General features: G+C 37.2%; 2 protein-coding genes across 7 annotated transcripts in view; both read right to left on the bottom strand.

The window, feature by feature from the left end:
• Positions 1-16,815: 16,815 nt before the first annotated feature.
• On the bottom strand, positions 16,816-17,882 carry LOC145689237 (protein GVQW3-like). Its single transcript, XM_081763375.1, has 2 exons — positions 17,414-17,882; positions 16,816-17,054 (listed from the first exon to the last, which is right to left on the bottom strand). Exons 1-2 carry the CDS (start codon positions 17,880-17,882, stop codon positions 16,816-16,818), a joined length of 708 nt encoding a protein of 235 aa, XP_081619501.1.
• A 4,185-nt stretch (positions 17,883-22,067) lies between these two features.
• The window catches only part of Pkn (serine/threonine-protein kinase N), a 173,501-nt gene continuing 168,990 nt past the window's right edge, over positions 22,068-26,578 (bottom strand). For all 6 annotated transcript variants that reach the window (XM_081764973.1, XM_081764968.1, XM_081764967.1 and 3 more), the window contains one exon: positions 22,068-24,850. In XM_081764973.1, the coding sequence (XP_081621099.1) occupies positions 24,707-24,850 (144 nt within the window). In that variant the 3' untranslated portion in view covers positions 22,068-24,706. The remainder of the gene's footprint in view (positions 24,851-26,578) is intronic.

The raw sequence follows: 26,578 nt of genomic DNA, 5'->3' as shown, positions 1-26,578 counted from the left end.
ACTGACGCCGTGACTTATCAGCATTGTTCCTCTGTTGTTGATGGTCTACTACTTCGTTGTTTATCCTTAACACTGACGACAGAAAAGTTTCTGTTTTCAATGCAAAAGTGTTCTCTTTGGGGGGTCTCTAGTCCAAATCGTAGCTGGAAATCCACACGTACCTCCTCCAAAGTTTTTCCTGTTCTGGGCCTCTCGTGAACCCAAGTGCTTGTGACGATGTGTTCTTCAATGGTATAATAACTTGTATCAGCTACTGTTTATACCTGAAATTAGAAAGAAATACATTGTAATTTCGTCATATATAATTGAATCAGTTATTGCAGAAACCACACATGTAATGTTTTTGTGTTTTTAAGAAAACACAAAAAATTACTATATTTCGTTAATTGTTGTTCACAAATTCTGAGAAAAATGTATATTGTAGATGTATTGTTACTTGTTGTGACTGTTATGTCAGGGTTAGACGAAAACGCATTGTTGATTTCTTTAAATGTTAACACATTGTTGATTTCTTTAAATGTTAACAAGTATGCACATGTGTTGTTTCTGCATAAAATCACTTGTCCTAATACTAAGTTCCCTCTTTATACCTTTGTTTGTACATCACAAATGCCTGCAGCGCAAAAGTTAAAAACCAATGTATATAGAGTATTACAGGTAGCACATTTTCTGCTATCGAGAGAAAAAATATCCAGAATTCTTGCGCGACGTAACGTCACGTGGAAGAGAGCACGAAACAAACACATTGTCGGGAATGCAGTAAGCGGTGTCGATGCGTGAAATTTATAAAGAATGGGTAATTATTGAGACAAAAATGAATGAAAATAACTTTATTGTTGCTCAATGTCCGAATTGAGAAAGGAAGACTCCATGTATAACATAGCACCCTTTTCCTAAAATGTTGTTGGTACAACGACAGTGAGTTTGTCGGTGTAAACGCGCTGACAGAATCGATGTAAACAATGTTAATATTTATTCTATTTATTTCTTACCGAAAGATTATGAGACAGACTTACAATACGAACTTCATAAGCTACCTGTAAGTAAAAAAGTTCCTCCCTCATGAAATTTCTTCTCTGCATATATCGAATTGGCATGGAATTGTTAAGAACGAACAGAAGTAAAAGGCTAAGAGAAAATAATTTATTTTTCAAACATATGAAGTTCAAGAACTTAAAAGAAATTTAAATAACTAGAGTCATGGATGCAGATCATGTAGGACGAGCAAAAATGTTAGAAAAGAGGATTTGCCTATTTTGTCCCCATAACTCGGTGAAGCCAAAAAATAATCGAGACAAACCTGATTGGCTGCTCTCTTTTCCGCCAGTAATGCTCGCTCAAAACTAGGTTTTCCGTATGCCAACATGTAGTGTTCATTGCGTTTATTCTTATTTAAATATTCACTTTAACATTTAAAATGCTTACATGTGCAGCTTACGGGTAAGTGTTCGTTACCTTCAATGGGGCTTGAGTTCTTATTTCCGTTGAGGCTCGTGCTCACTTGGGCTACGACTCATCCTCCAATAAGGACCACACTCAGGGTGGGATCCAGGATTTTCTGAGCGGGGGTGCACCAATAACAAACTAACCAATCACACTGAAACTCTTCAAAGTGACATGTGACAATACTCTTTACGCTTGACAACGCTGATACATAGAACGAGAAGGGGGCCGGTTATTTTAAAGAAGTTCGCATGTTTTCTGTCCTACTTGACAAATGTTATATTGTTTTGCTTGGTGAATCCTTTTCCTTCAACCTTCAGAAAATCGACTTAATGTATTGCTTTTGCAAAGCTCTGCTTTCTCTTAAGCCCCAAACGGAAAAATAATTTCAGAAAGTTTCGGAAAGCGTTGCTATTTTCACTGCTAGCTTCTCATTTTAGATAGTGTATATTTACAACGAAGGGGTGCATGTGCACCGGTGCACCCCCTAAATCCAGCCCTGATCACACTCACTAGACTGCTGGGAGCTCGCGCTCACTAATTTCATCGGAGGTGGAGGCGCGGTGGCTCAGTGGTAGAGCATTCACCTCCGGTGCTTGGGGTCCCTGGTTCGATCCCAGCTCGCGCTGTGTGGACTTTGTGGTGGACAAACACCGTGCTCGTGGGTTTCTCGGGGTTCTCCCGGTTCCTCCCATTTTCTTCATTCCACCATTTCATTCATTTATCATAATCACCGTCTCCTTTAGCCTAACCGGCATAACCGTGGGACGTAAAACTTAAAGAGCATTTCATTTCATTTTCATTTCATTGGGGTACACGTTTATTGGGTTTGGGCTCACTACACTCAATAAAGCTCGGGCTTACTAATCTGAACTAGAGGAAGGGTCACTACCATTCATCTCGTGCTCAATGACGTCAGTGGGGCTTGCAATGAGTTTATTACTTTCAGTGGGGAAAGCGTTCACTATTCTCGTTAAGGCTGGCTCTTACTCAAGCTCGGGCTGATATCCTTCAATGAGGCTCGTGTTTACTCGGTCTCGGTCTCACATCCTTCAGTGAGGCTCACTGTTATTAGACTCCTTGGAGATCGCGCACCCTAATCTATTTCGAGCGAGCACGCGATTAGTTAGGTTCGGGGTCACTAATCTTAATTAGACTCTTGCTTACTAGCGCGTGCTATCTTCCGTCAACTGGGCTCGAGCTCATTCATCAATGGGGCTCAAACTCACTGACACCAGTGTGTATTAATGTGGGCTTGGGTTCGATATTTTCAGTGGTGTACGCGCTATTTATTCTCGTTGAGGCTTGCGCTTCCTTGGTCTAGGACTCACATTCTTTAATGAGGTTCGAACTCACTAGGCTCCTTGGAACTCGCGCTCTCTAGTCTCCTTCGGTCACGCAGTTGCTTGGATTCGGATTGGACTCATGCTCACTCGTGTTGACACTTCCGTCAGCTGGGCTCGATCTCACTACCATCAATATAACTCGAGCTCACTGGCACCAGCGCGGTTTTCACTAATGTGGGCTCGTGATCATTATTCTCTTTAAAGCTCGTGCTTATTTGGCACCGGGCTCATATCTTTCAATGAGGCTTGTACTAACTATATTTCTTGGAGCTCGTGCTCTCTGATCTCTTTCGGGCAAGCACTTTACTTGGGCTCAGACTTCAACACTCAGTGGGACTCGAGCTCACTAAAGTTAGTAGGGTTTGTACTCATTTTTGCTTGGGCTCACATCCTTCATTCAGGTTCGTGCTTAGTCAGGTTTTGGCTCAGATCCTTTAATGAGACTTGCAGTTATTAGCCTCCTGGCACTCGCGCTTATGAATTTTGTTCGGGCACATTTTCCGCGAACTAAACCCAAAATATAGTAGAAACACATGTAAAAACAAGAACATTTATTTGAGCAATCTCAACCTAAAAAAATAAAGCCCAAACATTGAAGAAACACAGTGCAAGGAAAAACAATCAATGCGTTCCGGGTTCTGAGACTTCTGAGGGCTGCAATTAGAATTATCACTAACATTTCCTATCAATATTCATAAAACAATAACAATGAGTGGATGATAACATTAATATAAATTTATTATAATATAGCAATTTATCCTGCGTATTTGTAGTGTTAGAATTAGTAATATTTTTGTTTCTATGTAGTTTCAACAATCAAATGAACTTAGAATATGCTCGGAGTATACAAAAAGTATATGCTAAAAGCAGAAGACGCGATTTACTCTCTTCCGCGTGACATCACACTTCCAGCGACCAAGTCAGTTCGAATCGCATATTTAGCAGCCTCTGGTTAAAAACAATAATATTACTCTTGAAATCGGAGGTAACTTGTAAAGTGTTCCACAGGTGTTATGTCTGAAATAAACGTTCCTTTTGCGTATTGAAGAATAATCGATTATATTTGTACATGTATGAAAACAAGAAAAAAACCTACATGGCAACGCAAATAGTTGAAAATCATTACCTAAAGAAAGATGAAACAAAATTCAACGTCCGTTTGGTTAGTCTTCATCATCTCCAACATCGGATGGGATGTGAGCATCAAGCTGTTCACTTTAATAATGGTTTGTGAACCAGTCGTAGCCGTGGGTGTATAGTTCCAGTTTTCGCAAATCCTCCATCTTCTTCTTGTGAACGGGGATTTTACCTGCAGGGTAGGCTTTTCTGGTAGGAAGACAAGTCTCTGGTGGTCTTAGCAAAACTGAAGGTATTCGCACCCAACCCATCGATGAATGTTTTTGCCACAACCTTCCCTTTCTCACGGGTGCTGTAAGTAAACTTGTTTGAAGAGATCCTGAAATGTTCTCTAGGAATTCCTCTTCTGTAAGATTCATCTGAGAGTACAGTCTTTTTGTAAAATGCTTGCCATCAGTCTTTGAAAGACAAAATATGACTAGTCACAACCTCTTGAACACTAAACCTGCCCGTAGCAATTGCTAGTTCGATAAGCTCACAATATTGCTCAGGAATGTAAATCCTATCGACTCTTCGTAGAAGTCGTTTGATGTTACCAAAGTCACGGTCACAGGGTAGGAAGGAAGTCCCCTAGTAGGAAAATAGTGCGTAATTGATTCAAATCTACAGCTGTAACACAAGAATAACAAAAATCGCATCACTATGTTATTTTTGCTTTGGCCTGCTGTACCGTCACTAAAAACCAAGAGCTTCTTCACAGTAGGAGGTACGTCATTTTCAAAGTACTTCAATAAAAACGAACAAACTTCATCTGGAGATTTATGAGCCTGTCCTTCATGGTACACAAAAAAATTCGCGTTGGTTGTTTTCACATTGTGAATACAGAAGATGTTTACCCATAATTGCCGGAGGTGAAGTCCGGGATTCAACCCCGCAGTCGACCATTTTGACAAAAGTTTTTCTTAATTCCATCTGTGAATGTAGAGCTAGTGCGTGTACTGTGAGTCCTGGCCGACTTACTTTCTAATCGTTTTTAAATCTTTGTTATTATTAATTACCAGCAGTGATGGATTTGCGGAGAGGGTTAGGGTGGGGATGTCTTTCGGATTGAAGCCTCTACCCCGAAATTACGGAATTTCTAAAACAAACTAAATATTTGTTTTGCCTTTACTCATAAACTTCAAGCTGTCCTCAAGTAAAAGATTAGGAATTTTTAGAAAAACTAAGCATTAATAAGAAAAGCCCCTCCCAAAATACTTTTCTAAATCTGCCACTGATTATCAGTATAAAATGGTCTTCAAGGTTGTATCTGGAAGGTTATAGCTGAATATACAAACGAAATGAAATATTTGTTATGCCTGTACTCATAAACTTAAGCTCCTCTTAAATAAAAGTTAGAAATTTTCAGAAAAAACAAATATTATTCAGAAAAAAAAACCTCCCAAATATTTTTCTAAATCCGATACTGATTACTTCTATCAAACGGTATTCAAGGTTGTGTCCGGAAGATTGTTCTTAAATCATTGCACAACTACAGGATAACGGAAATGTGGAAGAACGCTCTGACAGATATATTGAAAAACGTACGCTCTGATCGATATATTGAAAAACATAAGTTTAATTATGTGCTAGAAGCTAGAGTACTAAGCTCTAAAAAGTGAAACACGAATGACTAAAAAGAAATGATCTAGAGAAGAAAAAAATGTCGATAATTCAGAAGTTAAAATCAAGTTAAATAGCTTCTAAAATTGCCCTAAAATACTACGTACTTTATGTTTACTTTAATTCATAAACCATGTGCTCCATCCACCATGATGGTGAATTCCAGAGCGAAATATGGTATTCAGGTCATGGAATCTTATTTAACTTTAGAGTATACTATAAGAAAGCTATTTAAACAGAAAAATCATGAAAATGAAAAAAGCCAAAATTTCCAAAATTCTCGTTTTTTTTTCAAAAAAGCCGGCTTTTTATGTGCAAAAAACCATCGATTCAAAAAAAGCCGGCTTTTTTGCATCTCAATTACAACTAAACAAACTTTTGCTTAAATGTATCAGTCCCACTTTCATTAGGTTGTACGGAATACTATTTATAAACAAAGTCTTATTGAGTCGGTATTGAAATCTTGAACACGTTCAGGAAGGCCTATTTCAATTCAGTTTGGGATTTTACTTCGTAGGAGCTTTTATTTTCAGTTGTTTGCCACCCTCTAAACGTGCCTCCTTACTCGCTCCTCACAACAGTCAGTACTCTCTGAGCAGTCACATCGAACTTTACTTGTCGCGTTAACATTACTTGACATTAATGTCTTCGTTTTCGACGTATCTACGAGCAATTTATATTCGTGTATTCGTGCTGGTAAAACAAATTTCAATGTTTTAGAATGAAAAAAAAAAAAAAAAAAGTTTAGGGTCGAGGAGCCTCAAACCAGCGTCGCAAATGTCTTCAACATTGGCGGGAAGGGGACGAGTAAGACCGTTCCTTTAAGAGATGTTTAAAATATTTTTAAGTTGAAAAACAACACTGTGGAGGATCAAGGAGCAGAATTGTCTTCAACATTGGGAGGCGGGCAGATTTGAGGCTTATTCTGAAGGGAGGGAGATGAGACTCATATTACGGTAAATGTATCTGATTTCTGAGGTGAACCTATTGTATATTATATGGCGGTGTAGATGAAATGGCAGTCGGACACAAATAATCACATTTCTCCCCCCCCCCCCCCAAAAAAAACACATTTCAAATCATGTTACTGACCTTCGTTTATTCCACATACCGTATTATCCGACATATCATTGCATGTAAAAAAGTAGGATCAATCGGCAAGAAGAACTGCAAGTTGTGGTCTTAGTCTGGTTTTGATGCTCTGGACTCTATCGCCTAGCACGCCCGTCTACACCATGACTCATACGTCTATCATTTAGTGCAGGCACGTATCCAGATTTTCTTTTCGGAACGGGCCAACACGAATCCTCGTAAGCATGTAATTATAATGTTTCAAAATTATCGATAATAATAATTAATAATAATAATAATAATAATAATAATAATAATAATAATAATAATAATAATAATAATAATAATAATAATAATAATAATAATAATAATAATAATGCAACAGTTCTGTATTTCTCTTAAACTTTTTTCTTACTTTTCATTTATGAACCGGTTTACTTTAAACAAACTGCATTGTAGCACAAACGAAATCAAAAAATATTTTTGAGACACACATAAGGAAAACTATCTGCTACGTATATCACATAACAAAAATAGCAAATGGCAATGAATGTATCGTTCTAATACATTAACGTTATAAACAGAACGGAATCGAAATTGTAATCCCATTTAAAAGTGTTCTTTAATTCCATCTGGTATCAACGGCATTACGGTATGTTCTTAGAATTATAAGAACAACGTATTGCCCACAGTTTGGACACTGCCTCAAAGTAATCTGATATAAAAGAACTTCAAAAGGGAAAAAGGTTTATTAACAGGGGACAGCTTCCAAGACCTCACGCTCGATACGTCCCTGATTCAATGCATTATATTTATTTCTTACAAAACATGATTATTAGATGCGTAATATGTAAAATTATATCATAGTTTGACTTTTAATAGGTCTTTTCTTAACACATCCCTAAATTCCGGCGTTCTTCCTGCCTGTTTTATGTCGGATAAGCGGAACTCTACTGTATTTCCAAAGATATCATATACACAGGAGCTAGAAGTCTGCACGGACCGGAATTTTTAGCCTGGACACGGCCCGGCCCTTTGAATCTATCAGCATTAGTGGATTAAGGGCAGAGCCAATGGAGCCCAGGCTCCGGGACCCCAAGCTCAGGGGGCCCCTTAAAATCCCTCTGTTTAATACTAAAATATAGCAATCAACTTATTATATTATAGGCTTCAGACTTATGCTAAATTTCTTTCGGCTCGTTACGCTCGCGGTATCGCTAGATTTAAGTCTTTCCATCAGCAGTATTTAACTGTTAATAATGAATATAATTATTTAACTTAATAAGGAATGTAAAAAATATTACAGCATAGTTCTCGGTGGTTCGATAAGCCTATGAGGCAGTGGAAGGTAGCAAAGAAAATTTATGCGCTGGAACTATTCGTAACACAGGGCCCCCTTAAAATAGTCGGCTCCAGGTCCCCAAAACCCTTAATCCGCCCCTGCCTATAAGCAATATTTCATGAAAAGCTGGTATTTTTTTTTAACAAATGTGTTCGTCATCAAGTTTTCATAAAGTAGTCTCTTTCTCCTTTAAATAATTTCAGAGGCCGCGGTGTTTCAGTGGTAGAGAGTTCACCTCTGGTGCATGGAATCTTTGGTTCGATCCCTGCTCGCACCAAGTGAACCTTGTGCTGAACAAACATCGTGTGCGTGGGTTTTCTCGGGGTTTTCCCGTTTTCTCCTACTTTCTTCGTCGACTATTTCATTCATTTCTCATCATCACTGTTTTTTTTAACCTAGCCGGCATCAACGTGGGACGTAAAACTTAAAGATTTCATTTCAAATAATTTCAATCAAAAATTAGTTGCAGGACGTATGTAATTTCGAATAAAACAAACTACTACCTAGGTATATAAAATTCTGAGTATATTATTTTTTTAATGAAATTCTCGCGAACTTTATTTCTAAGTCGAAGGGTAAAAAGACTAAATTCACTCTCTTATTATTATAGATCCGTTTCAATTGAAGCAGTTGAAATAGTTGGGAAAAATTAAAAAGCCATACCCTATATTCCAGTGGGCCACAATCGGTATAACGCGACACACTGGTGTGTCCAGCAAAGTGAACAGTGTGACGCAAACTTGTTCCTATTATTTGCAAGAATATTTGTTGAGTTTCTGTTATTTATTATTATTATTATTATTATTATTATTATTATTATTATTATTATTATTATTATTATTAACTATTCTTCCATGGATCAGTTGACTGTATACAGTTAAGCAACCACAAGTATCACATTGAGGGAATGAATATAATTATTCACTTTAATAGTAACAGAAAAGTCTATTTGAAGGGTAAGGGGAAAAAACAAGGTATGTCCATGTATGTGCTTTATCGGGTGCTTTGTCCTATCTGTTGGTGACTCTTGGTACTATTTGACTGTAGTACATGCCACGTATGCGTAGATGTAGAAATGTCCATGTATAAAGAAGCAAAAGATTTAATAACCCTATTCTTTGTACGCGGTTTTCAGTATTAAAATGCCGTTTTCTCGAAAATACACTTTTGTGACATTCCTTCTTTTTTCCCCTTACCCTTCATTTGCTTGTATATTCTACCGGGAATAACTGCATCCGTCTAGAAAGTTAGGACTAACAACAAAGGGATCCGAGTGCCACAACTTCTCTTCTACGCCTTGGCACAAGGGTTGTTGCGTTCAGGGAGAGAAGGAAACAACTTAATTCCACTGCAGTTATATACTTTAATAAATGTTAACTTATGTTTATAAATTATGTAAGTGATCGTTTCGTTTTATGTTAATAATAATAATAATAATAATAATAATAATAATAATAATAATAATAATAATAATAATAATAATAATAATAATTCTTATTATTATACATTTCTTAACACGTTGACTGCCATGTGTATGGTATTCCATACACGCGGCTCTCCCATGCAGCGCCGCGTGATGATTTTCCATACACAAACAATATATTCTAAGTTTGTTGTGTTCGTTCTATAGGTGTGTATGTAATTAGATATATATGACGTAGAAATCAAAATTTAATGTCCACGCCACGTATATGCAAAACCACACACAAAGAAATTTATGAGCAAAGACATTGAGTTTGAGTTTAACATCTTGTTCAGCAACGAAGCTATATGAGTCGTCGACCTACTGATTAACGTGAACTCCGAACCACGTGAGCTCTCGCCAAATCTCCCACACCAAAGGCGCGTACGCTAACCGCTTAGCCACGAAGGGGCTCATGAACAAAGACATTTATGGGCTAAAACAAAGGCGAAAACAAAGATGTGTGGTGTGATTTTGAGTTTATCGTCCCTTTCAGCAGCGATGCTATATGAGACATGGACCTACTGATTAACGTGGAATCCGAACCGCATGAGCTCCCGCCGGGCGGAAACAAAGAATTACTGGCGGATTGCTGTCCGTGATGCACAGGTGATAACGGTCAACAGTTTTAAATTTAAACAAATAGGGCCTTATGCAGAGTCGTTCTGACAAGTGATTAGTGCAATACTAAAGAGTTCGACTAACATATGTTTCCTGCAGTAGTCAAGCATTTAGTATGACGCTAATCATAAGTCAAAACGACTCTGCATAAGGCGGATATAGTTTTAATTAAGCACGAATTTAACTTACAGTGTACAGTGGGGAAGGATCAGTAGTTTGCAAGGATCGTTTTCTTTACAATATCAAACCCCGTCAAATACCCTGCAAAACTGTCAGCAAGCCCCTATCAATATTAAACAGGTATTGTATTGCAATGTTCATTTCAATGTTAACCTATGAGGCCTACACACTTCAATACTCGCCCTCAAACGAAGGTGCAGACTATCCATGATTTGCAGTATTAAACTCTCTCTCACCCTCTGTATTCTTTTAACATGTCTCCCAGCGATTACAACATTTTTGGTATCTCAATCACTTCTTTGTAGGATAGCTTTATCTAGAGGCCACTGATTAACCTGGTATTGTATTTTTCACGTTTTTACCTTTGGAATTGACAATCATCGTTTGGACATTTCAGTTGCACCTACCTAATATTAACAACGTTTCTTCGATAATATCGTAACATTGTATTATTTCTTTGTGTTATTGATTAGCTTAGTCAGGCTTATTTAAACACTTGTTTCTTTGCACCGACGTGTCACATCTCTTTAACAAAAATACACTAGCTCTCACTGGAAATCAATTCCAGAACCAATGCACTTGAACCATTTGACCACAACAAGGCACATTTAAAAAGAAGTTTCGATTTTGTTCGGAAAATTGTGATTAGGAAACATTAAAAAATATATTTAAGAAAGGGTAAGGAGCAAACGCACTGTACTTTCTCGCTCGAATTTCTTACACTGACTCATGTTAGGCTGCAGCTATTATTGAAACATTTATTTGGGAAATTGCTAATAAAATAATGTGTTTTGGAAAACTTTGTTAGAAGAAAGGCCCAAAAGTAAAGTTCCCATTGGTCATATTTCCGTTAGAAATATCTTAAGCCATATATTAGAATTATTAAGGATATAACTGTATGTGAACTATAAGCAAAAGCGTAGTGACGGCGGATTCTCCTGAGACACCAACTTCTGCACTTGTCGAACCACATCCATTGTATGTTTGGGACGTGGGTGTTGGTTTCGTGCCACTGTGCGCACACCCGCTTCCTCTGCCTGTGCATTTTTGTTGCGTTTGAGTACATTGGCAATAGCCTTCTTGGAAATGGTGAAACCCTTGGACGAACACTGTTTCACAATTACACTGTAGCTATATCCGATGTAGGAAAGAGCGGTGATGTACCCCTCCCAGAATGGGGCCACTTTTGGAGGCATTTTACACTCGGAGCACTTCACTTCCTGCTATCGAATTCTCCACTAAACTGTTTTCTGCTTGCTCTGCTGGGCGATTCTAGCGCTCCTGGTGGACGTTCCTCTCCGTTTCCATAAATGTGGACCGACCTTCTGTATATACAGGGGTTGGACAAAACAAAAATCTAAAAGTTTTGCAAAAGTGTGTGAATCATACTAGTATGGTGTGGGGCCTCCTTTTGCGTCCAAAACAGCTTGGATCCGACGTGGAATGGACGTATACAGCTCCTGAATTTTGTACCATTGTTCCTCCAAAACATGCTCCAGTTCCTTAAGGGATGGTGGTGAAGGGTAATAAGACCGAACACGCCTTTCTAACTCAGACCACAATGGCTCATTGATGTTCAGATCTGGTGATTGCGGGACCCAGGGGAGGTGTGATAGCTCCTGGTCATGCTCCTCAAACCATGATTTCACCGATTTTGCAGCGTGACAGGGTGCCAAATCATCTTGGTAGATGCCATCACCATCAGAGAACAATATTTGGCCATGGGTAGAACCTGGTCCCCCAAAATGGTCTCATACGCCTTAGCATTCATCATTCCATACAGGGCTATGATGGGACCTGCAGAAAACCACGATACCACTGCTCATACTGTAACAGAACCACCCCCATGCTTTACAGTTAGGAGCAGACAGTCTGTATCATAGGCCTGCGATTGAGTTCTCCATACGTAAACACGACCGGTTGTTGGAAACAAGGTGAAGGTCGATTCATCGGACCACATTACATGTTTCCACTGCTCATGAGTCTACGCCTTGTGGTCCTTGCACTACTGGATATGCCTCTTCGCTTCCGTTTTAATGCCCTCCGGTTCCTATCTGACAGGATTGTCTTTCCACCACTGTTGTGCTTTGCATACGCCATTTGCCCATGAATTGTGTATGCCCTCGTGACATTGGACACAGTGCCTTTCGATACCCCCACAATGTTCGCCACTGTTGCCACTGAAGCTCCAACCAGACGGGCATCAACAATCATGCTTCTTTGAAAGTCTGTCAGGTCGTCCATTTTACCGCAACACTTTCACACCACGACACTCACAGGTGAACTGGTTACTGCTGATGGAAGAGGAAGGTCCACATGACACATTGAAAACAAAAAACGATCGGCAACCGCAACACGTGTTGTACAGTTGAGGGCCAAACTTACGTGTCCTGTATGAAGTGTTTTTAGATTTTTTGTCTACCCCCTTTTATATATATATATATATAGATAGATAGATAGATAGATATAGATATAGATAGATAGATATAGATATATATAGATATAGATAGATAGATAGATAGATATATTCTCATTCATAATCTGAGTAGATTTGTTCGAAAAGTAGTAAATTAATCATTTCTAATTCTGTAAAAACACTGGAGTTACTTATTTTAGCGAATCACAATCGTTCATCGATTCCTATATAGAATAATTTCAATTATATATACATTTTTGAATATATTCAGAAAATGAATGCACTTTTCCAAATAGTATGTTTGTATGAGAAAATTCCTGACATTGTATAAATATTCTTATTTCTTCTAGTCTATGGTTTTGAAACCTCTTCTTTGTATATACTTTGCGATAAAGACAGCTTCATTCTTTTGTGAATGTGTCTTCCTTTATGTCCAGTTGTTTCTTTTACACCAAAGGCGCTGTAATTTATTTTTCAGTATGTGACTGTCATTTGCACTGTGTTTACCGTGTTCCGTTGAATACGTATACTCTGTCATTGTTTTAATTGTGTCTGAAACACTGGGTAGGTGTGCAGTGTTTATTTCATAATTCAATCAAAATTTTGAACAGCGTTAAAAGGATATAAAAAAATGAACCAGTTGAGAATGCTCCAAGAGCACTGCCAGAACGAACTTCCGAAATCCGAAATTTTCTGACCAATACCTGGGGAACGGTGGCCAGTTGGCCAGTGACCACCGGTTACTATTTGGTACCAATATGTTCACCGTCCTCTTAGGTATTGATCAACACAATATAATCTCTCGGTTCCCGCGATATGGCTCCTTAAATCTCCCGAAATCGGAGGTATTTGGCCAATGACGCGACACACACACACACAGACAGAGAAAGAGAGAGAGAGAGAGAGAGAGAGAGACAGACAGACAGACGTGGAGAATTCATAACGAACTTTTTAAGTTCGTTGAAAATATATTACTATGAAAACAACATCAAGTTGCAGCTCTCTCTGCCTTGAAATTGTCTGAGAGAAATAGAATGCAGGTCGAACCTAAATTACAAAAGTGTCGAAGAAACATTCTAAGGAAGCAAAAAGCAATTAGAGTATTGTCTACGTGCCAGATGTGATCGGAAAAGAAAATTTAGTTCCGGATTACGCCGCATAATGAAGAGGGAAGCGAAACGAAATAAAATGCTAAGTTCAGGACAATTTGCTAACAAACTTGAGCAGCGGTTTTCTGTTACCGTATCTCATTAAACCATACTTCGCAGATTATTAGGAATAAATGTGAAAAAGAAAACATCATTAAAGAAACCAAAACTAATGAGAAAACACACAGAAGTACGAAACAATTTTATGAAACTCTATTGAGACTGGGGTGACGTTGAATAGGAGCAGATTGTTTTTGAGATAAAAAGAAATTCAACATATTCGAAAGTGATGTTGGAGTTAAAATATGGATAGAGAAAGGCGAGAAATTGAAAAACTAATATGTAACTGCAACGAAAAAAAAAAAAAAAAATCCGAAAGTTTACAGTGGGTCAGTAAATGCTACTGCCTACTGCAACATCCTTCAGGAAGAGCTATTTGAACTGCAGGTGACTTATACAGCGGATCTATTCTTGTGAAGTTCACACTTCAAGATGCGAATGCAAGTTCTCAGAGCCAAAATTGTACAGAAATTACTTCCCTATTTGGGCTTGCAAAACAAACTTTGGTGGCCACCGAATTTACCAGACTGATATCCCATATTGAATCTATGATCAACTGTTTCGTGAAATATAGGTTATTGCTTAAGTGTATCGAAGTTCAGCAAGGCATCTTCGAAAATTTACTGTGAAACCAACGCAATAAACATGACTATCATGCAGATAAAAAATGAAAGACGTTGAGTGCTTTCCTTTCATTCGTTATTGTGCCGTAGTATGCAACTAGAAAAAAATGAAATGAAATATTTCAGTTTTACACCCCACGATTACGCCGGCTAGGCTAAAGGAGACGGTAATGATGAGAAATGAATGAAATGGTGGAATGAATAAAGTGGGAGGAAACAAGAGAGCCCCGAGAAAACCCACGCACACGGTGTTTGTAAGCCATAAAGTTCACTTGGCACGAGCTGATATCGAATCAGGGACCCCATGCACCAGAGGTGAACGCTCTACCACTGAGCCACCGCGGTCCCAGTATGCAATTGAAGTTCTTAGCATTGCCGTCTCTTGACAACTAAGGAAAACTACGTACGTATGAGAACATATTGCACTGTTATTGATGCATGATAGTTTCGTAACATTGCACAGTGAATAATATTGATATAATATACTTGATATCCAATTCTGTTTACAACCCTCCGTTTCCCTTAATACACTACAAAGTATATTTTAAATGACGTATTATTTCCAAGTTTGGTATTTCATTCATTCATTTTTATGCTGTGCCTCCTACGATACTATTCATATTACAACTCAATTTTGACCATTTACGTGATATGTATTACAGCGTACATTGAATGGTGAAATTGGTCATTTTCCCTCATTACACACTAAGATATTAGGGTTCCATATCCAGATTTGAAGATCAAAGTGTGGAAATCTTTGGATTCCGGAACTTTGTCTGGGATACCGGGATCTGAGTGTATGACATGTGATACGGATCTAATACCTATTACATGTGTTACCTACCTGTTTCCAAATGGCTCCGATATCTTCATTAATTCCGGAGATATACACCTTCAAAGCAATGAGTTAGAAATAGAGGGTCTTTCCATCGATATCCCGAAAACGAAGCGGAATGGACCCATGGTTTATATATATGGGGAGAGAGAAATATGAGACGTGATTTATCTTATAAGTTCCGAAGCATGAACAGCTATTAGAAGTCGGCCCATGAAACAACCTAGCACTGTATAATGTTGTTTGGTTATTTAAACTTCAATTCCAAGAACTAGATGGTTTAGATACTATTTTCTAAGCTTTACAGTAGCAGCTAGTCTTGTAATCAGAATCCCATTAACAGCAAATTTCCAATGAAAACAGAGAGGGAAGAATGAGAATTCTCCTAAGAAAAATTCCGATATTTGCCTTTTGAAAATAAGGACTTCATTACTAAAGCTGTGAGAAAACACGTCGGGTCTCCTATTTATAGTTATTTCGGCCCTTCCCTAACCAATTTTCTCATTCAACTAGTCCCATTAATCCGATTGGCTCTAATCTGTATATGCTTTCGGAGGGATTTATTTATTTATTTTTATTCTCCCTCCATACAACATCAGTGTTCTCGTAAAAGAACATGGAATTTTTGACGGACACAGCACCTGTTGCATCCAAATGTCATAGAATGGATTTGAAAATAATATGTTTAAAGAGAACTCGAATCATTCTATTCATCAAACTGAAATTAAGTTGATTATTTAATCCAGAGTCTAGCTCCCAAAATACAAAGGCTGTCACAAAATAACAACCATACTCTCGAACAAGGCCACGAGGCGACCCGAGAACGATGACGTTTGCTAGCTAACGATAGAGCGAGGTGCGAGGTAGTTTAGGTTAAGATTATGTGAAGAGTTCTCGGTGTTACGGAAATGTAATCATACATATTTATTTTAAGTAAATTTACAGCAAGTATTCGCTATCATTATACTTCTGCCTCTCGCACTGACAAATGTCTCTCGTCGCCACTGTGTTAATGTTTATTTAGTAATCGTTGTTAACGCCCAGTCTCCGTTCGGAATTAGCACGACTGATAACGACCTTCGACGACATATTGTCCTCTCACTCAAACATTCTTGTTTCCAGGCGTTCTTCGTCTCCTCTAGTCTCCGATGCCAATATATCACGTCAAACACAATATCGAATCTCACAGTGTTGCTTCGTTTTTATATTCATACTTACAACTCGAAAAACTTGGAGTGTAACATTTGGCATACCGTCTTCGCACGGCAGCTGAGCGTAGACTAGTGAACAAATTACATTGTGTGCGTTGTTATGGTTACACAGAGTTGAACTTAACTACAGCAACATCGCTGCCGCGTCGCCTTGTGGCATTTGGGAATACGCTTCATTGACAGTTGGATTGGAAATGCCTTTGTGGTTGGAAAAAATATTAAATTAGAATATCTACTTATAAAAGCCAGAGCACATACGAGGGGGAACCCAAAAAAAAGGGGGGAAATCCGTCATAACTTCTTTATTTCTTAATATTTTTACACCAAATTTTCATCACCTTCAAAGTATTGTCCATGGTCCGCAACGCATTTCTGCAAACGATCCTTCCATTGTCCAAAACAGTTTTGAAAATCCCTTATCGGAATCTTCTTTATGACCTCCAGCGATTTTTGTTTTACCTCCTCCACAATGACAAAACGCTTTCCTTTCATGTCACGTTTGAGTCTGGGGAACAAAAAGAAATCACAGGGGGCTAGATCCGGTGAGTAGGGGGGTGCTCAACCGGTGTCATGCCGTTTTTGGTCAAAAACTGCTTTACGGAGAGGGTGGTGTGGACCGGAGCGTTGTCATGATGGAAGAACCATTCGCCTGTGCGCCAAGGATCTGCCTTTTTCTTCCGGATACTCTCCCTCAATCTTTTCAAAACCTCCAAGTAGAACCCCTGGTTAACAGTTTGACCCGGGGAAACGAACTCCGCGTGCACAACTCCTCTGCAATCGAAGAAACAAATGAGCATTGTCTTGATGTGTGACTTCGCTTGGCGAGCTTTCTTGGGACGAGGAGAGCCACTTGTCTTCCACTGGCTTGATTGCTACTTTGATTCGGGGTCGTAGCCACAGCACCACGATTCATCACCAGTAATCACCTTGGCAAAAAAGTCAGGCTCCTCTTTGAGCTGATTTTGAAGTTCAACACATGCCTCAAGTCGACGCTCCTTTTGCTCGTCTGTGAGAAGGCGAGGGACAAATTTGGCTGCAACCCTTCTCATGTGCAAATCTTCTGATAAAATCCTCTGAATTGAACTCCACGATATTTCAGACATCTCACAGAGTTGATCAATGGTTCGGCGACGGTCTTCACGAACGAAGGCATTGATTTTTTCGACGTTTTCGTCAGTTCTTGCCGTTGAGGGGCGTCCTGAACGGGGTTGGTCTTCAATTGACATTTCTCCATTTTTAAAGTGTGCAAACCATTCGTATACTCTAGTTTTACTTAGGGCAGCATCCCCATTAGCAGTCTTCAGCATTACAGTGGTTTCCGCGGCCGATTTCCCCAACAGGAAACAAAATTTCACAGCCGCCAGTTGCTCTCGATAAACTGCCATCACGTTTTCGCCGAACTGGAAAAAGTTGTTTTACTAAACAAACTCTCAAGAGCGAACCGATGCACTCACAGCGACACAACTTCGCACACTGACGCAGGTGGCGTGATCGTAACGGACAACTGGTACAACAATGGGTTCTCCCACTCTCCCTCCCCACTGCAGCACAATTCTTTTTTTTTGGGGGGGTCCCCCCTCGTGATCATAAGACAAGCAGCTTACCTTGTGCCTCCGTGTTTATTACTTGAATTGAATATTTCCTTCCTCTCTCGAAACGTCATCAGCACCAGTGTCACTGGCTCCTTATTTTTATATCTCTCATTATAAATTTTATCATAAAGAACAATTAGTAAACACTATTTCGTGACTTTAATTTCAATTTTTGATTACCCTTGACAATTGCATTTACTATCAATTCAATGTTCATACAAGAACACTATTCACAATAATAATGTATGATTCCACAATATGTCTAATTTGTTGCTCTATGTGGTTGTCCTTCAATTCATTTTCGGCTGTTGTAAACGCTAATTCCACTGGCAGATTTAACGCTTCTCAATCTTTGTGAATTTTAGGACTAATGTGGTTCAACATCTTTTTCGTGGCTTATGGTGGTTTGTCAATGAGATTCTTCTGAAAGCTACTCTACACTTTTGTTGATACCCGGTATGAAGTTACGAAATATTTTCAACTGTCAATTCAAGTGAGGGCATTGTTCTGAAATCCAACTTTTAAAATAATAAAAATATTATCAGGACATATACATTGAGATTCTACAGAAGGTTGTTCGCTTTATATCCGACCATTTTTGACGGGTACTCACCTTAAGAGATACCGCGCCGCCACCACTGATCATGTTCTATTGGACCTCCAGCATTGTGGACTGCCATACGGCATAGCAGTTTCCATTGCAGCAAGCGCCGGCGCAGGACAGGTATGGGAATACTGTCCACCCTTCCCTGCAGGATTTCCATAGATCATCGAGGTGCGCGGACGGCGATGTTGAAGATGTCGCTTCAACAGTCCAAATGCGCAATAATCCATTGGACTGCAATCTGGGCTTTTCGCAGAAATGTCTTCAAACGGAATGACACGAATTCCTAATTCCTCTGCCATTTCCTGATAAAAACGTAGTAATGTTCTGGCGATAGGACTCAAAGCCTTGTCCATCCGGATTATTACCTGGTTAGCGTCTATTCCATACAATTGTGGGATCTCTCTCCATAGAGGAGTCAGAATGGATTCTTGGAAGTATCTTGCGTATCAGCAACTTACCCTCATATCCGAATCACGTTAACTATAAAGCCACGAGGGACACTTTCATTGCACTGACGAACCAAGTTGCTGCGCCCCTTGCCGTCAATGTCTCGGTATGTGATCGCCTGAATGTGACTACAAGCAGTGTGATGGATATACGATTCATCCTTTCTGATAACTTTCTTCCATTTGTAACCCGCCAGATACTTCTCATACAGTTTCCTGTAATTCGTCTTACGTTCGGCAATGTGACGTGGTGGCAAGTGCTCACGAGTCTTCCGCACACACTTCCACCTGAGGCGTTTGCGAATTGTTTTGTTCACAGTTGACGGTGCGAGGTGGAATATGTGGACCATACCACGCTGAGAAGGGGGATTTTCTTGGCACGCCAATCGATGGATCTCACTTCGCACTACCAGTGTCACTTTGCTTGCAGCTCTTTTTCTGGTGGTTTTCGTCGGTGAATATTTCGCATGGGGAGCCTGTTGTGTGTAATGTGTAGAAACACGATTTTTTGGCGACACGTGAAAACGAGAAACTTTGTATGGGTTTTGTATAAAAATATTGTGTACCTAAAATATATATTTTTTCACTATTTGTTAGTCCGTATAACGCTCGCGATTGAACACGAAAGTCTGTCGAATCAGCAAAATTTGCAATAAGTCTCGATATTCCACGAAATTTACACAAAAGTGACAATTCTTCGACGCTTTTACGATTTATTCATTACCGTTATTTCTCCCTTCTGCATACCTGATCGTAAGAAAACGCTACTGGTTCGTCACTTGTCTGTGTAAATTTTGTAATATTAGACTAGACTCGAAGCGACGCGATTCATATGTGAAGCACAATTAAAGCGAAAATCACAAAAAATAAGTTTTTGTTGTGTTACCGACAAAAGAAAAATTTAACACCAGAAAACACTGAAACAATGCTTACATGTCATTTGCATAAATAAACTGTGAACACTAAAGTTACTTTTTTCTATTAATGTTGTTACTGTGCGTGCTTTTCTCTTTAAATGATACTTTTATTCAATGAGACTGCTTAGTGTTATTTTTTAAAAACTCAAATATTGTTTAATGTAGTCATGCATAAGTCCATATCATGATTGATGAGTGAAAATCAGGGTTGGCAAAAACCATGGTTTTTATTAAAAAAACCAAATAAACCGTTTTTTTTGGTTTAAACCAGGTTTTTATGGTTTAAATAATTTGCTCTATATATTCATATCATATATGGACAGAAAAAGTTTGTTTCGCCTTGATGTTATTATGAGACAACCGAGTTATGCTGGAAGGGGTCACATAAGCTTAAAGCGGAATAAAAACCGCTTCTCGAGTTACATCCGAAAGAAATTGTCCTCCATTTGAACTCGGAACCAGGACTAATTGGCCACAAATGCGATACGTCTGCCGACTCACTCACGAAGGAATCCTGATAAAAAATTTAAAAAAAAAAAAAAAAAAAAAAAAAAAAAAAAAAAAAAAAAAAAAAACGTTGTACTGATCTTTACATGCTTCTTAATATAATTGTCAAAAGTCATTTCAGAAGGACAAAAAGATAAGCAGTTGCACAAGTGAAACCATTACACAGAATTACATATGAACAATTTCAAAGTACTACGGAGTACAGAAGAACTAATTTAGTTCAAGTTAGTTAATAGCGACTGAGTAATGAATGATGTAATGAATGGGGAATTTAGGTCTGAATATAATACGAATAATATACGGGAGTGAAACGTGATAACCCACAAATGTGTGTTCATCAAGGTTTTACAAACACTTACACTTTTACGAACATTTTTTGTTGTTTGGTTTAAACCAGTTGTTTTTTTTTAAAAAACCAGCTGGTTTAAACCAGCCAACCCTGGTGAAAATTAAGATGAAATAAAAGGAAACTAATTGTAACTGCCAAGGAAAATAGTGTTCTTACATTGAATTTTTAATCACCTATTTTATCCCGCTTTAAACATATGTTTATAACGAAATTACTAGTTCTTATTTACCACAAAATCGTGGCTCTAGTAATGGGAGATAATAGTTTTCGCAGTCGTCATCCCCTGTGTTAACCCATTCTCCCGACAGTTTCACAATGCGTACGTACGAAAATTTAGCACGGAAAAGGGCCGTTATGTAACTCCCCAAATACCGGTTGATTTTCAGCGCCATTTGATAACATGCACTACCAACACTCACGCACCTACAAGGTGAAACATAACACTGCTCCCGCCAGCAAATCTATAGTCCCAGCATGATACGCTAGGTGGCAGCACCGAATCGAAAATTGTCGGGATATACATCGAACAACCTTCTGTATTTAGGTTCCTTAACAAGGTTGTTAATCTTCTTGACGATGAAGCTGTGTAAATTGGAAACGATCTGTAACAATAATATAATGAATAAATACATATTGCCATTAATTTTATGTTTTAATTGAATATTGATTATATTGTTACATCTGTGATCTAGGTTGTCTTTGTCTAAGTTGACTTTAGGTCCTTTGGTCCTGATGACAAAGGACTCAAAAACATTTCTTTCTGTGTTAATGCAGCATGGATATAAAACCGTGGTGCGTTCTATGTTATGCCCTGTATCTGCAGATCTTTTGAGAGGCCGGAAATGGGAGGTTCTTTTTCCTTAACATTCCTGATATGCTCTTTAACTCTGATTGAAATGTTCCTCTTTGTCATATCAATGTAGGATTCGTTACATTTTTTTTTTTAAGTTCAAAACTTATGAAGAGTTTTAAGAAGAACTATTTTACAGTCTTTTAAAAACTATAATATATTGGAACACTTCAGCATTAAGTACAACTGGTTTATCTTTTCCATAATAATTCTTGAACAATAACCCAGCATTTGCAATACCAACAATTATTCTTGGTTCATAAGGGTAGGAAAACATTATTAATAATCAACTAAATACAATGTAGGAATAACATTGACTTTTTTTTTATTAATCACTTTCAGGATTATAGTCCAGAATATGGTAAACTCTGTATGACATATCGTTAACAATTCGATTTCATTGTCAAAATCAACAATACAAAATGCAATGCACGTATGATAGGAATATGGTTCCCCACTATCTTCATAAACAAGCTAAGGTGACAAGCTTATTGGTGTGTCACTAACGTAAGTCAAATTTACTTGTCCTCTTTGATGTGTATACATAACCTATGATTTTGCAGTGTTTCTGAAAAAGTTTGCCCACTCTAGAACACACAAAATGAGCTCTACAAATGCATCCCTGACAAAAACAAATATACACAGTTTCATGAGCTGCCATATATAAAATTCAAAATATTTAAGTGCATATATGCAACAACGAGGAATTACAAAAAACGAAATAAGTACTTATATAGTGTAATACAAACCACAAACATACTGTACACAGAAATTACTATTAAGCCTTTACTGAGAAAAGTACCCCTCAAATAAAGTTTCAAAAATTTAAACTATTTCTTACCTTCTTCCTTCTGTATGTACGTGTGTAATCTTTACTACAATATATAAGCACTTCTTTCGTTTTCTTTGTATTTCCTTTATCCATTTGTAGTGTTTGTTCCAGACTTAAACGCAAACACGTTTGCATATTGAAGATGTAGTAACCTTAAGATTACCCACGCACTATAATCAATGCAACCTGGATTTTACTATCACATATGATTTTATATAATTTACTATAAATCTCAATGAAATCAAAACACTTAATCCAGTGACTGAAGGACCTTTGGGTTCAATGAACATTTTGCTTCAAAAAATATGATCTGATAAAAAATAGTGAACTTAGGATAAAGGAAGTCGATTATAACTCTGCAATATGAAAGTTTATGAGAAATAATGTTCTTAAAATACACCACTCCAATAAAAAATAAATATGTATGTATTATATATATATATATGTAATTTTCTTTTTACACCAAGGACTTCAAAATGTACAAACACAAAACAATAAGTTCATCGCATACCGATGAAATCTGTTGCAACTACACTATATGTAATTCAGTCACTATGTACAAATTAAATTTTCGCTTCTGATTTCGTTAAGTCAATTTGCATTGTCGTATTTTACTCTCATAAAAGAACGAACAACAGTCTTTGGCAATTAGCCCTAAAAGACAATGTGAGCCGAAATATATATTTATATATAAATAAAGTATTCCAAAATGTCAAAAACATTCAGCTAGAAACGAAAATGGAAAAAAGAAAAATGCATGGTGTTTCAGTATTGCTTATTTACAATATAACTTAAAAATATTTTTAGGTGCGTAATTAATGTTTTACTGTAATCGTAAGATATAATATATATATACACACTTATACACAAAACTCTTAGATCTCTCAACACAATACCAGTAACTAAAAATATTCAAAATAACAAATCTGAATTTATATAAAGGTCGTTATTTTTATTTACAAATAGAATCTTTATGTATGTTACTTTGTGAGCTTGTTAAAATATATATATTTTTTATATCTCCATCTATATATATGTATATATATATATATACGTAGTGTTCTGTTTGTGTGTGTGTTTTATTTTAAATATACCTGCGTATACTACAATAGCCACGTATTCCTATGTTTCGACACAATAAGCAAAAAACTAGCACCACAAAATCCATGAAAGCTACTAGAACAATTTTGGTGACATATTTCAACAGAAAAAAAAATAGTTGTAACTAAAATATCTATCAGATTTTTCTGTTCTAAGTTATTCAACTAAGTACAATTACTTATAGGCACATGCACTCGCATTTCCGGTAGGAAATGCAAAATATAAAGGCCATATACAGGAAATAATATCACTGATATTATATGACACAATATTATACTAGAGGGAGATAAATCCATTTTCGCTCCCTCATCTTGCACAAGATTGATTCACAGGAGTATTAGTATAGAGTATAGAGGTCATTGAGCGTTAAGAATTATTCTTCGTAGAAAATCGGGGATATACATACATAGTAACTATTTATATGCACTTTCACATCACAAAAACATTTAATTACAACTACTATGCCTTCATCGCTGGAAGACAGGAGCTCAATAAATCAACGTCTACGTTGTTTGCAGCTACAATAAAAAAATATATATAATAATAAAACGTATGCTGCCTACGCAGAAATAATGTTTATTAAAAAAAAACAGCTACTCTCAAACTCGTATTTCTTAAATAATAATGAACTTTCCAACTCCATTCACTACGTATAAAGCAAATCTTCTGTACTTAGCACTGAAGTCGAAAAAATCGAGACGACAGGATGTTTTATTGTATATAAATATAACGTGATGATTATTATTTTTATTTCTCGACGAAACCAGCAAGAAATCATGTCACAGTGAAGGCACAAAACTTCCTTGTTAATATATCAAAGATCTGCATTTGCATTACTCCATTCCAAAAATATACAGATGCTGAAAGGCACATATGACTTACATGCTTTCCGTAACTGTGCGAAGTTCGATAGAAATGAAATGAAAGAACACTTTTTTAAAAAATCAGACGACATTTTCACGTTAGATTATCATAACCAAAATCTCCATTCATTCAATAATACTGGTGTCAGCACCAATCAGCCATGTATGTGAAATCCTTAAATAGATTCTGTTCATCATCCGTAAGTGCTCGAGGATCCTTAGGAGGAGTAAGCAGTGGCTTTTCTGACGTGAATTCTTCATCGAAATTGCTGACATCTTCCATAGAACGCTGATGGAAGATAAAAGAAAAAGTGATTATTTTCTAGCATGTTACAATTGAACTGCACTAAACTTTTTCATGCATTCAGGAAATCAGAACAAAAATATACAGTCTTACTATTAAAAAAAGGGTCTCTCACCAATTTTTAATGACTGGTACGTAGGGAACTTCCAACACTTTAACCTCAAATAAATATCTAAATTATCAATGAAAAAGTATCTGAGCATGTAAAAAAACAGAGATGGTTAACTTTCCTTGAACAATAATATATAACCAGTCATCATAAAACAACCTCATTGAATGATAGATAATTACTTTCCTCACCTTCCGCTCGATTTTTCTTCAGCACATAAATTGTAGTATTTATACCACGTGAGATTACGTTCGATTAAAGGCATTTTTCATTTCATGATGATGCAGAAATAAGCTTAATCGAGTTATATCGTTATTATATACGTATTATTATTATTATTATTAGTAGTAGTAGTAGTAGTAGAATAATATACACGTGAAAAGTGAAAATGAGATCTTTCATGTCACAATTATACCCGGTAGGCTAAGGAAGACAGACGATTAATAAGAGTGAATGATTACGGGAGAACCTGATGGAATGGTAGAACTTTCAGATCTACGGAAACGATGTTGTCCACCACAATCTCACATAGCCTGGGATCGAACCATCAAATCTTCACACCACAGAAGAGCGCTTTACCACTGTACTTCCAATAATTCATGATACGATATACGTCTATCGTAAGGATATTACGATGTTTACTTGTCCTTCTACGTATATAAAATGAAAATGAAATGAAATCTTTAAGTTTTACGTCCCACGGTACGTATATAAAATGATTACGTATACGTATAATATTGACTGTCCCAAAATCTATACGTATATTTTGTTTTCCTATTAGGTAGAAATGGAAGGCGTTAAGAAAAAGTGAAATGTAGTGGGACTACAGAAATGCAGATTTTTTTTTTCTTTTTTTTTTCGATTTAGGACACACGAATTGGTTACTTCTGAGAAAACATCATTCACGAATTGTAAAAATTCTTATATTGATTGCCTTGTTATTGTTCAATAAGGATGAATACTACTATAGTTTTGGCAATGTAACATCGCCTTCATCTGATGAAAGCGGTGTTATTTTCAAAGCTATAATGAACAAGATTCAATATCTAATTGTATTGCAACAAATAGCACAAAACAATACTTTCTGAAATTTCTAGTATACTTACGTAATTAGAATAATTTACACTTTATGCTGGTTAATTCAAAAGCAGTATTTTGAAGATTAAATCAAATTCCACGTAAGCTTATTACGGTACTTTGTTTCTAATAAAATTATTCACTGTAGTTTTTGATTATACATCATAGAATGCACTACAATGGTTCAGATCCTACTTTAGAACTGTACGTGTCGCTCTATATAGCCTCGCTTCTTTCAAAGAACGTATATTCAAATCAATTAATACACTAACTAAAGAAATGCTTTGAGCAAAACTGTAAGTCATTACAGATAAGCTTATATGTAATTAAAACACTTCCCTTCTTCCTACCTCTTTGCTTTTGCAGAAAGGGAAACAAGTCGCTAATCTTGACAGGGAGGGGCGTGTCAAATCAAAACGCTTACGTTAATTCACTTTTACCTGAAGGTATTGCTGTTCCCTTTAGCCACTATCAAACCCCGCTACCAACAATTACCATTCTTACTTTTAATTTTATTTATTTATTTA

Source organism: Thermobia domestica, chromosome 7 (assembly GCF_964235325.1).
Source record: "Thermobia domestica chromosome 7, izTheDome1.hap1.1, whole genome shotgun sequence".
Taxonomy (NCBI): Eukaryota; Metazoa; Arthropoda; class Insecta; order Zygentoma; family Lepismatidae; genus Thermobia; species Thermobia domestica.
The sequence above is the reverse complement of the archived record's forward strand: the minus strand, read 5'-3'. Positions and strand labels throughout refer to the sequence as shown.